General features: G+C 41.5%; 1 protein-coding gene across 2 annotated transcripts in view; it reads right to left on the bottom strand.

Annotated features, from left to right (window-relative positions):
• The window catches only part of DISC1 (DISC1 scaffold protein), a 349812-nt gene that overhangs the window by 5696 nt on the left and 330992 nt on the right, over positions 1–13124 (bottom strand). The window contains exon 12 of one of the 2 annotated variants that reach the window (XM_060126363.1): positions 8171–8288. In XM_060126363.1, coding sequence (XP_059982346.1) covers positions 8171–8288 — 118 coding nt within the window. Of the gene's footprint in view, positions 1–6441; positions 8289–13124 lie in introns of those variants that run through there. The other variant, XM_060126362.1, reaches the window with a different exon arrangement.

Below are 13124 nucleotides of genomic sequence, written 5' to 3'. Positions count from 1 at the left end.
AGAGAAACTGAACCAGACTGAACTGCTTCTTAAAGAACTCGTAAAATTTCTAGCACTGGCAGAACACACTGAAAACGTTTTTAAAAAGAGAGTGAGAGAAGCCACAAAAGAAAAAGACTAAGTTATATAACACATCAGCCCCTCAGACAACAGACAACAGTCTCCAGGGACACAGGGAGGAGTGACAAGCAGAGGGATCTGAGGATGTGACCACCAGCTCTGGAACCTGGCAAACCATAGAATGCTTTCATTGTCTCACTCATAAAATGCAGATTCCCGTACCGTCTTCACAGGGCTAGGGTTAAAAGAAATATTTTTTTCTTGTGAGAGTATAGCGCCTTTTGTGAGATGAGATTTAAGGTTTATTTACTAAAATAGCAGAGGTTGTTCTGTCTAAGTAGGGCCAGACCTCAGAAATCCTGGGAACCTCCTTTAGAACCTATGGGGTAATAATCATCAAAATGATTAAAATCATGTTTTATTTACGAAATACTTCCCTCTAACCAACCTGCTTGTATGATTCCATACTACATGTGAGTTCCAAAACATTTTGAATGTGCTTATATGAAAGAGAGTCCAGGATAAAATGTGGAGTGAGGGGGGGAAAAGCAAGTTGTAGAACAATGTGTATGGAATGATCCTAATTTTGCAAAAACAAAGAGGACAATAGGGATAAGCCATGTCTAGCTGGAAAAGCACCTTAGGAGGACACAGGGGTGGACTTCTCCTAGACATTGGTACTGGGAGGGGGATGGAGCCTTTTTTTTTTCATACTTCTGTAATACTCACAATGGACATGCATCCTTTCATAGTTCAATCAATGTGTTTGTTCAAAAAGATACATGCATCCCAATGTTCATAGCAGCACCTTTCACAATAGCCAAGACATGAAAGCAACCTAAATGTCCATCCACAGAGGAATGGATAAAGAAGATGTGGTGCATATATACAATGGAATATTACTCAGCCATAAAAAAGAACGAAGTAATGCCATTTGCAGCAACGTGGATGGCCCTAGAGATGATCATACTAAGTGAAGTAAGTCAGACAGAGAAACAGTGATATCATATGATATCACTTACATGTTGAATCTAAAAAAAATGATACAGATGAACTTCTTTATAAACCAGAAACAGACTCACAGACATAGAAAACAAACTTATGGTTACCAAAGGGGAAGGGGGTGGGGGAGAGATAAATTAGGAATTTGGGAGTAATGTATACACACTACTATATATAAAATAGATTATCAGCAAGGACCTACTGTATAGCACAGGGAACTCTACTCAATATCTTGTAATAACCTACATGGGAAAAGAATCTGAAAAAGAATGTATATATATATATATCTATATCTGAATATATATACCTATGAATATATATCTGAATATATATATACGAATATATATCTGACTATATATATGAATCACTTTGCTGTACACCTGAAACTAACACATTGTAAATAAACTATACTTCATAAAAAGATAAATTAAAATTTTAAAAATAAAAAAGCAGAATAAGCATTTAGTGAAAATAATTTAGAAATATCTTAAGAGAAGTATCTTTTTATCACAACTCTTAAATATTAGGATAGGCTTAATTTAATCTATTATTCTGATTCAGCAATTTTAAAAAGTTAAAAAAAAAAAGAAAAGAAAAAACACTGGAAACATTTTCCCATCTAGCAGTTGGGAAAACAATCACGTAGATAGAGATCCTCACTCTTTCCTTCATTCGATCAAATACTCAAACATTTCACAGCTCCTACTGTGTGCTAAGAAATGTTCTAGACATGGGAAGTAGGGGAGTGAACAAAGCCACTGCCATCATGGGGCTTATGTGCCACTGAGTGAGAAGAAAATAAACACACAAGGGCATGCAGATAGATCGTGAGATGGAGTCATGGCAGGGTTTGGAGCCGGGGAGAGACATGATCTCCCTGGCTGCTTTAATCGTTAGTAGATTAAAGGATGCGAGGGCAGAAGCCTGGAGACAAGAGGAGGATTTTGCAATAATTCGGGCCATAACCAGGTGGTGGCAGTGGAGGTGGTGAGAGATGGTCAGATTCTGGATGTTTTAAAGATGGCGCCAATGGCATATGTGACGGACTGGAGGTGAGATGTAAAGGAAGGAAAAGGCAGCAAGAATGACTCCCAGATTTTTTATCTAAGCAACGAACTGGAAAAATAGACTTGCAACCGATCAAGAAGGAGAAGACTGGGAATGAGTCAGGGTTTTGGGGGTGGGAGTGGGGAGGAACTGGAGTTTGGACGTGAAGTTGGAAAAGGCTATTTGTCAGCCAAGTGGAGATGCTGAGGAGGAAACAGACGTGAGTCTGAGGTTCAGAGAGAGGTCCAGGCTGCAGATGTGCACTTGGAGGTTATACTGAAAAAGATATCCTTACAAACATTTTTGCAACATTTTCTCATGATTTATAGAAAGATAAACTAACCCACTGGATACATCTAACCAAAATCTTTTTTTTTTTTTTTTTTTTTTTTTTTTGTGGTACGCGGGCCTCTCACTGTTGTGGCCTCTCCCGTTGTGGAGCACAGGCTGCGGACACTCAGGCTCAGCGGCCATGGCTCACGGGCCCAGCCGCTCCGCGGCATGTGGGATCTTCCCGGACCGGGGCACGAACCCGCGTCGCCCGCATCGGCAGGCGGACTCTCAACCACTGCAGCACCAGGGAAGCCCCCAACCAAAATCTTAAGACTACTAGAGTTGGATTTTCTGATTGCTCCTCCAATAAGCTCATTGATTTTTGTCCAAGTGCTGAGGAAATAAAGTAAAACTCCAGTACTGGAAGTTATGGGTATAAGAGGTGCTCACTCCATCTAAGTGCGAGAATAGGTCTCAAAAGAGTTAAATGATTCTTCGAACGCCTGCGCCCTAGAAACCTCTCTAGCTAAGTATGTGTATCATTCCTCTGTAACAGATATGCCACCAAACATCTGTGGCACCTAAGAAAATTGCACATTAATTACAACAGTGGCACAAGGATTAACATGCCAACATCTTTAAAAACACCTTTGAACCCAAGACCACCTTGGGATAGACTACACCTGAATTAGGCAAGAACATTACTTCTTTTTTTTATCTCTTTTTTAAAAAAATTAATTTTTATTGGAGTATAGTTGCTTTACAATGTTGTGTTAGTTTCTGCTGTACAGCAAAGTGCATCAGCCATAAATATATCCCCACTTTCTTGGGTTTCCTTCCCATTTAGGTCACCACAGAGCCTTGAGTTCCCTGTGCTATACAATAGGTTCTTACTAGTTATCTATCTGATACATAGTGTCTATGGTGTATATATGTCAATCCCAATCTCCCAGTTCATCCCACCCCTCGTCCCTTTGCCACCTTGGTAGCCATACGTTTGTTCTCTACGTCTGTGTCTCTATTTCTGCTTTGCAAATAAGATCATACTCTTGATAGTAAAATTGTGCAGACCGTGTTTGCAACGAGCAAGGAATAAGACAGCAAGGCATATTTCACAGATGTCTTGCAGTGGTTACACAATACTGTCTTTTAGGGCAGCCATGTGCAAAGATCCTCAAATTCTCTAAAAGGGGTCTTTTGTTTATATATAGAAACAACTGAGTGATTTACTGCCAGTTGAGATGCCAAGCGATCATTTTAGTAGCTGGGTCAAAAGTAGGTTCTTCAGTTCACCTGCCCTGAACTAGTTTGCTTCCAAAAGAAACAACAGTATGTCCTTTGCAACAGCTACTCATTTGCTGAATTATTTCTTCATATCAGCAGTGATTCCTCAGTCCTGGGAATTTTCTTTCCTTCCCAAAGCCAAAGGTGAGGGACACAGTTGTTGAAGAGCAAAGAGGAAAGCCCTGCCTACATGCGACCTGCTTCAGTGGATGTGATGCTTGGACAGGGGCCCTCCCTGTGGTGCCCACCTAGGGCTAAGCCAGCAGCGCCAGCCCGGTGCCCACACCCTCTCCTGGGCTCCCTCCTCTCCCCCCTGTGAGGCTCCAAGTCCTGCTCTTGCCATCCCACTCCCTTTGGTGGGAGCCAAAGGGAAGAGCACCGCCCGCCATAGGCATATCAGCCCAGGGTACGCAGTGTTCAAACAGCAGCCTCTGAGGGTCTCAGTTTTCTCATCTGTGAAACTGTGGAGCTCCACGATGGTCACAATCCCTCTCGCAGCTCTTTAGCCCTAGAAGCAGACAGCATTTCCAAGGAGGCAGAGCAAGCCCCTCAAACTCCCCTTCCCTTTGTCTGTTGCAGCTGCACATTTGAAAGCTGAACCAGGCAAGGGCTCCTAAGGGGATGTGGTGTTTGTGCAAGTGCCTGGATGCATTTAGAGTATTTGCACGCCATCAAGCGCCACCAAAACTAATCGATTAGGTACCACGTGTTCCAAATAAACAGAAAGAAGGGAATTCCAGGAGAGCTTCCTGGATGTGAATGCAAATAGAAACACAAACAGAATAAGTCTGTCCCTGTCTTATCTACGACTCAGAGGCGAGCAGCGCTGCCCTGGGGGCTCCGAAAGTTGCCCAGAGTCCAGATCCCAGGTGTCCTTCTTTCCTTTTGAAAGTATGTAGTAGAAGCTGAAAGAGAAAGGAAAAACTCCCTGCTAAAAAAATCCACTTAACCTAGATGGTTTTCAGTTCAAGCATTATAAACAGGGAGGAACCATTCCATACACTCAAAATGTTTTTCAACACCCAACTGCTAATTAGGATCCCAAATGACTGAAATTATACTAGAGAGTCAGACTAATGCCCCTGAAAATGCCGGCTTGAGTGGCAGTGAAGTCACACCTCCCATCCTCGCCTCAGACACCAGGCGTGAGTCACCTCTGCGACGCCAGCTCTTCCAATTAATGGTGCAGACGCTTCTCACATGCTCGCCCCCAGGTGGCTGACGGGCTGGGGGTGTTATTTGGCTACTTGTAATTCAGTGAGCCTGTCAGGATGATGAAGAGACACGGCCTGTCTTCTCCCCCTCCTCCGATCTGTCAATCCAGTGTCTTCTTCATAAAAGCGAGAGACTCCCAGCCAGTTGCCCGTGGCCTTGATGTTAAGTCAGGATACCCAGAGGATCTGTTGGGAAACTCGACCCCACTGCTGGCGACTGGTCCACCCTCTGCTGATGCCACACCACCAGGGCCTTATCACACGAAACGGTTTCTGCAAAGCTCTGTGCCTTCCACTCGGCGAATGAACATCTGGAGTGTCCAAGGCTTGAATCTTCTGGACACAGACACTGACGTGGACGCACAGGAATCATGTTCACTCCGCAGCTTTTGAACAGGAGGCTCTGGCGGAGCCCTTAATGGAATCAGACAAAAATATTACACTTGCTGGGAAATTCTTTCCTGTTGCTGACGGCAAGCTGTTTCTTTCAACTGCACTCAGCTTTGTCTCTTTGATCAAGAATGAAAACACAAACCAGTCGGAGTTTGGCCAGAGGATTTCAGCAGCCTCTTGGAATCTCTAGATAAGTTCTCATTGGAAACAAGGGCTTTGGTTTGTGTAAGAAGCCTCCGCAGAACCTTGTAAATATGTCTTTCTAACTTAGGGCACCGAGTTCCACTTGAAACTAAGTGCTGCTTTGTCAGAATTCAAAGATACCTTCTGTGTATTTACTGTCAATCCGTGACACAGAACGAAGCCACGGTTTCAGAGGAAAGTCTGGGTCGAAATCCGTATTGTGGTGTAGAGGTTATTTTTGCTGGGGGAATGATTTCAGTACCTAAAGCAGTGCTTCCCAGCCCTGGTTTGACATGTCCCCTCTATATCCTCACTTATCTCAGCAAGGATCAGCAAAATTCTCAATAAACGTAACTTCACTAAACAACTTTTGTTATAGCTTAATATTTTTATAGTAACTGTATGTTCCACAGAACAGGCCTGTCCAGCTACTTACAGGCATAGCTGCCTCCTGATTGGCCGTGAAGGACCATGGGGCTTGTGGCCGGATGCTTCTGCCCCCTCATCAGAAACGACCTTGGACCAGCCACGCAATTTCCAAGACTCAGTTTTCTCAACTATCAAGTAGGAAGAATAATCCCTGTCTACGGCAGTTTTATTAGAATTAAATGACCATATAAGTCACTGTGTAGTTACCAATTAATTCTTTCAAGGATTTATTACAAAATGATTGAATCAACTTACCTTGAAACCTCATCTATAAACGGGATGTCTGAGCTTGTGACAGACACTGAGAATGGTTTTCTACCTAAAACCAAACACTTTACCATGTGTAAGAACTATATTAAACATATTTTCTGCATATAACCTCATTTAGCCCAAATGAAAACCTAGAGGTACATGTTATTATCTGACTTTACAGATGCTTCAAGAGGCTTTATCCACTCTCTGTGATTCCCACCGCTCCTGAATCTGGCTTGGACTGGCTGTGGGAAAACCAAAAGCATTTTTTTTTAAACATCTTTATTGGAGTATAATTGCTTTACAATGGTGTGTTAGTTTCTGCTTTATAACAAAGTGAATCATTTATACATATACATATATCCCCATAACTCTTCCCTCTTGCGTCTCCCTCCCTCCCTATCCCACCCCTCTAGGTGGTCACAAAGCACCGAGCTGAGCACCCTGTGCTAAAAGTATCTTATTTATACACAGCTCTGTCTCTTCTCAGCCTCTTCCCTACCACCCAACCCTGTTCAGGAGAAAACCCCATTCCCTAGAATCAAACTAACCTTCTGGAAAATTTCTAAACAAGAGACTAACACAGACCCTGATTGCAGCTCTCAGAACTGCTACCTGAGCCCACCACAAGCTGGAGGGATTTCCCACTGAGGAACAAGCCCACCTGCTAGACTGCAGCCAGGAACCCCTCTGTATGCACTGGCCGTCCGCAGGGCTTTGCTCCCAGGTACTCACAGCCGGTTACTTGCCCATCTGCTGGAGGCCGTGCCACCTTACAACTGCTCAATTCTGCGTGATCCATGGACGTGGAATAAACAAAAGTGCAGAACAAAAATGCTTCTACTGTTTCTTTGGCCAACTTTTTAATAAGAGCTTACACACCAGTTTGTAAGGGGCAGGGAGTTACCAAAAACAGAATGTCTGCTTTTAAAAATCCACCTTGAGCCATGTGAAAATAATCACGGATTAAGTTGAAAAAATCTCCTGCTAAGTTTAACAAGCAAGGCAAAAGATTGAAGTTTGTAAGGAGGAAGGAAACGCAACATTGAATCTGTCACTAAACCGTGGATCTGAATACTTGTGATTAAGATTAATCCTTGACCATCCAAAGCTCCTTAAACGTACACATACATTCACACACACACACACACACACAGACTCCCGATAAAGCATGGTAAGAACGAGGATTCTGAAGAGTAAGACAGCGACGAGAAGCAAAGTCCAAAATAGCTACATTTCTCACAAATACATCTAATAAAAGTCACACTACTGAACAGAAAGGATGAATGAATAGAGAAGTACTTTCATCTAGAGGAGTGTCAGCTTACGATTAAGTAACCGAAAAGATACAGAATGGGGCTGTATATGCCTTCATACGTCTTGCACCCACCCATCTACCCTCGAAAGAACTAGGCAGGGACACACGGAACGCACGCACATATCTACATGTGATTCAGTGCTCCACCGGCTTGCACACCTAAGCCAGGAGATTCTGGTGCATCTCGGTCACTGGCAACTGGTTTTGATGAAGGTTATTTGCAGATGTGACAGGAAATGCACTGAATCTTGTACAAAGGAGTGATCCAAAGTCCTGTTACTTGTGACACTCTCCTGCCCGTTATACGGCAGAATTGTATGGAAGAGAAAACCAAAGATGGATTTGGGTTTCTCGGTATTCAGAAGGCCCCTGGAACACTGAGGCAGGCAGACCCATAACCATCTGAGCCCCACAAACCCAGCTTCACAGCCCCTGAAACTCCATTTTTCTTTGGCCTCGTCATGTGCTTGTCTGAACTGCACTGCTAATTTTTAGCCGTCAGGTTTAATAATCAGAAATGCTGACTTACCAAAAACTAGAGAGAAACATCGCATACTGAATAATCTCAGGGATCTGAGGTGTGTTGAACTCTGAATACCAGGAGTATCTATTTGTTTGCATCTGCTGAGGCATGGGGAAACGGTATAATTTTTAAGACTTTCTCTTACAAAGTAACCTAACAGGTGCTTAATCTGCAGGAAAAAAAAAAGGATATGAATGAGATCTTCATCGTGACTGTGGATCGCAGTGTGAAGTTGATCTTCTAAGTATAATAATTTCTTGCCAATGGCTTCACATTTTTCTCCAAGTTCTGCCGAAAGGACGTAAGATTCCTGGCCAGAGAAAAAGAAAAAGATCACTCATAAACTACAGAGTTTTTCAGGGCTGCGAACACATCTGTGATTTATCCAATGGTCCACAAAGGGAAGACTCCCCTACAGAGCTGCACCAGCTCCTGCAGCCCATTAGAAACATGCCGGAACCTCTGTCTCCCCTGGAGGTCATTCTTGAGAATGACAATTTCAGGTTATTACCGAATGATCAGCTGTGTCTACATAGCTCCACCGTTGACCTCCCTCATCCGGTCATTTCAAAGACCTATTTCCAGTACATCAACCCCTAAAGTGGATTTATCAAAGGGGAAGCCTGGGTCTTCAAGCCGCATCCATGGGCAAACTCACACTAAAATAGGAATGCTAACCAAAGAGGGACTGGGCAAGTCACGAGAGCAACTGAGCTGACCTGTGAGAACAAAGAGACGTTCCTCTAGGGGTACAGGAATCTAATAGGACACTGAACGTTGTTCGCATGCTGTCACAGTCCCTGAAAGCTAGAATATTGAGGAGACTTTAAATGCCACGAGGCGTGTGTTATATGTACAGCTGCTGCCATTGCCAGCGCAGGTATTGATTTTCCCTCTCCCTCACCAGAGCGTAAGCCCCATAAAAGCAGGAAGAATGAATGTCAAGCCCCGTAAGAGCCCAGGCAATGATGTCTTGCTAGCTGCTGGGTCCAGAGCTCCTGGCACGGTGTCAGACACATGGTAGGCACATGGCATTCATTTGTTCCATGAATGAGTAGCCAAGTCTGGGAGCTCCCTCCTTCTCAAGTGTTTCCCCTTCATACTTGTATTCTACACATGAACCAGCAGAGAGCCCTCTTTATGTCACTTTCCTGTACAAAACCACCACATGGAGAACAGTAGAGAGGTTCCTTTAAAAACTAAAAATAGAGTTACTGTATGATCCAGCAATCCCACTCCCGGGTACATATCGAAAACTCTAATTCGAAAAGAAACACACACCCCAATGTTCACAGCAGCACCTTTCACAATAGCCAAGACATGGAAGCAACCTAAATGTCCATCCACAGAGGAATGGATAAAGATGTGGTACATATATACAATAGAACCTTACTCAGCCATAAAAAAAGAATGAAATAATGCCGTTTGCAGCTACATGGATGGACCTAGAGATGATCACACGAAGTGAAGCAAGTCAGACAGAGAAAGATAAATATCACAAGATATCACTTATATGTGGAATCTAAAATATGACATGAACTTATCTATGAAACAGAAACAGACTCATAGACATAGAAAACAAACATGGTTCCCAAAGGGGAAAGGGAGGGGGAGATAAATTAGGAGTGTGCGATTAACATATACACACTACTATGTATAAAATACACAACAAGGACCTACTGTATAGCACAGGGAACTATATTCAATGTCTTATAATAACCTATAATGGAAAATAATCTGAAAAAGAATATATATATGTGTGTGTGTATATATATATATATCTGAATCACTTTGCTGCACACCTGAAACTAACACAACATTGTAAATTAACTATATTTCAATTTAGAAAAGCCACCACAGAGCAGAGTCGGAACCCTGCCCTCCTACAACCTGGCGCTAGGCCCACACTTCATTCCGTGCCCTCTGTTCTCTTATGTACCACCAAACCTGTGCCACCTGGAACTGACCCCACTGCCTTCCGTCACATGAGTCTTCCTGCCTGTGCCCGCTCCTCCAACTGTGTCTGAACCCCAGCGGTTCCTTCAAGGCCCCAAACAGTGCTTCCACCTATAGCACAGATTCTGACATGCGTCAGTTTCTCACAAGTGATTGTAAACTCCCTGTGGGCAGGGCCTCAGGGTAATGCCTGGCATCTAGAGGGCCATGGATTTTTAAAAGAAAAGAATAAACAATGTCAAGAGAATAAGGAAAGAAAAGAGAGAATCGTAGAATAAAGGCAAAGGAAAAAAGCAGCACTGTGCTTGGCGAGATAAGCCAGACAGAGAAAGACAAATATTGTATGATGTCACTTTTATGTGGAATCTAAAAAAACTGAACTTGTAGAAACAGAGAGTAGAGCAGTGGTCGCCAGGGCCTGGGGGTAGGGGAGTTGGAGAAAGGATGTTAAGAGTATGAACTTGCAGTTAGAAGATGAATAAATTCTGGAGATCTAACGCACAGCAGAGTGATTATAGTCAACAATACTGAATTACATACTTAAAAAATGCTAAGAGGGCTTCCCTGGTGGCGCAGTGGTTGAGAGTCCACCTGCCGATGCAGGGGACACGGGTTCGTGCCCCGGTCCGGGAAGATCCCACATGCCGCGGAGCGGCTGGGCCCGTGAGCCATGGCTGCTGAGCCTGCGCGTCCGGAGCCTGTGCTCCACAACGGGAGAGGCCACAACAGTGAGAGGCCCGCGTACCGCAAAAAAAAAAAAAAAAAAAAAAAAAAAAGCTAAGAGACTAGATTTTTTTTTAATTGGAGTATAATTGCTTTACAGTGTTGTGTTAGTTTCTGCCACACAGTGAAGTGAATCAGCCATACGCATACACACATCCCCTCCCTCTTGGACCTCCTTCCCCCCACCATCCCACCCAACTAGGTCATCACAGAGCACCAAGCTGAGCTCCCTGTGCTACACAGCAGGTTCCTACTAGCTATCTATTTTCCACATGGTAGCGTATTTATGTCAAACCTAATGTTCTCACCACAAAAAAGAAATGATAAGTATGTGTCGTGACAGAGGTGTTAGCTAAAGCTACAGTGGTCATCAATTGCAATATATAAATGTATCAAATCAACACGATGTACACCTTAACTTACACAGTGTTATATGTCAATTATATCTCAATAAAAATATAATAAATAAACATGCAGCAAAAAGTGAGCTCAGAATTGAAAAGTAACCAAATGTAAAAGTAATATTTTCCCATCTAATGGTGAAAGTCTTAGAAGGCATACTAAAAAGAATTTTGCATAGGAAAAACAATTAAGATAGATATTCAGATTAAACTGCAGAGTTACTACAAAAACTGCAATTAATGCCCAGCAAAAGCAACAAAATCCCCAGGTGTGGTGATATTTAAAAAGTCCTTAGAGGCCGTGAGTTATATAATATTATAATTGGAGTCCAAGAATAACCATTTAACCCAGATATGTGATTTAACATTCACTATACCAACTCCAGAATGCCCTAAAGTTTATATCCCAAATGGTCAACTACATCAGAAGAAAACAGCGCTGATTGGAACTACCCATAACTACCGTAAATATTCAAGAAGTCTAATAAGCTACAAAAAAATGTATGTACAAAAGAATTCTAGTGACAACAACATAAGATTTTGCAGACAAATGGACACAATTACACAAGAAGGCATGTGAAGCATACTTGAAGGTTTGTTCAGAACTGACCATAGCAGTGATGATGAGAAAACAGCAAATACATAAAAATCACATATACATATATATTTTACTGATCCTAAAAGTAGTAACATTATCATTCAAAGATGCAGAATTATGGAGTAGACAAATTACATGGAAGTTAAGACAATGGGCAATGAGTAACGCCACAGTCACGCATGAACTAAATGAGACATGAAGAAAGAGAACATCTGGAGAAAAATGATTGACAGCAGTGAAACCACAAGTCATACACGAAGGAAAAAAATACAGTGTTCGTGGGAAAATATATATGACTGAGAATACACTTAAAAGAGACAAAAAAGCATAGAAACAGAACGTGGAACCGAGGAATGTAAAACACTCTTCGATGGAATCAAATGATTCAATCCTGCTCTTAAGTCTAAAACAAATAGAAATCTAAGCTGAATTAAATCCATTTAAAATATGTCTTTACATCTTCCTCCAAACACATAATTCCCACCTATTTTCCTTTTAAAATTATGTACAAATTGATAGTGATTGTATGAATTCGGGAAAGTAATTTAAGACCATGTAGCAAAACTTTAACTTTATACTCTATGATCCAATATTCCCCTTTCTGGAATCTATCAAAAAGAAAATTTATATATTTAAATTTAAATAATTTTTATTAATCATTTTAAATAAATATAGAAAAATGTCTATCGTATATGTTAAATAATAATTTATTATTTTAGTAATGCAAAAGTAACTGCATTGAGTACAAGAAAGAGGAAATAACATAAATGTCCAACGATAAAGGGGACAGTTAAAATAGGTCCTGGTATATTCAATTTGTATTTAGCCATTAAAACCATTTTAATACAAGAATATTTAATGATGAGGAAATACTCAAACAGGCAAAGCACTAAAATATTCACAATTATTTGAAGGGGCAGCATTATAGCACATTTTTCTTTTCTTTTCTATACGTTGTTGTATTTTCCACATCTCTGAAAAATAATAAAGAAAAAATTACTAAGAACACTAACTCAAGCCATAATGGAAAAGTATGGAAGAAATACAACTGAATATTTTTAAAAAACAATTTTGAAGATTAAAAAGCACAAGACATAGAAAACAAACCTATGGTTACCAAAGGAGAAGGGGGGATAAATTAGGAGTATGCAATTAACAGATACAAACTACTCTACATAAAACAGATAACCAACAAGGACCTATTGTAGAGCACAGGGAACTCTGCTGAATATCTTATAATAACCTATAATGGAAAATGTTTTATATATAACTGAATCATTTTGCTGTATACCTGAAACTAACACAACACTGTAAATCAACTATACCTCAACAAAAAAATAAAGACTAAAAAGCGCAAAGAGGCATAAGGAAACAAACTCGGCGAGATCAAGGTTCTCTGACAGTAACAGAAGATCTGCTTGGCATTCTCTCGTAGGGCTGCTCCTCCAGGTTGCAGAATCCCCATCAA

The sequence above is a fragment of the Lagenorhynchus albirostris genome, chromosome 16 (genome assembly GCF_949774975.1).
Source record: "Lagenorhynchus albirostris chromosome 16, mLagAlb1.1, whole genome shotgun sequence".
Classification (NCBI taxonomy): Eukaryota; Metazoa; Chordata; class Mammalia; order Artiodactyla; family Delphinidae; genus Lagenorhynchus; species Lagenorhynchus albirostris.
This window is presented reverse-complemented; position numbering and strand designations above follow the sequence as displayed.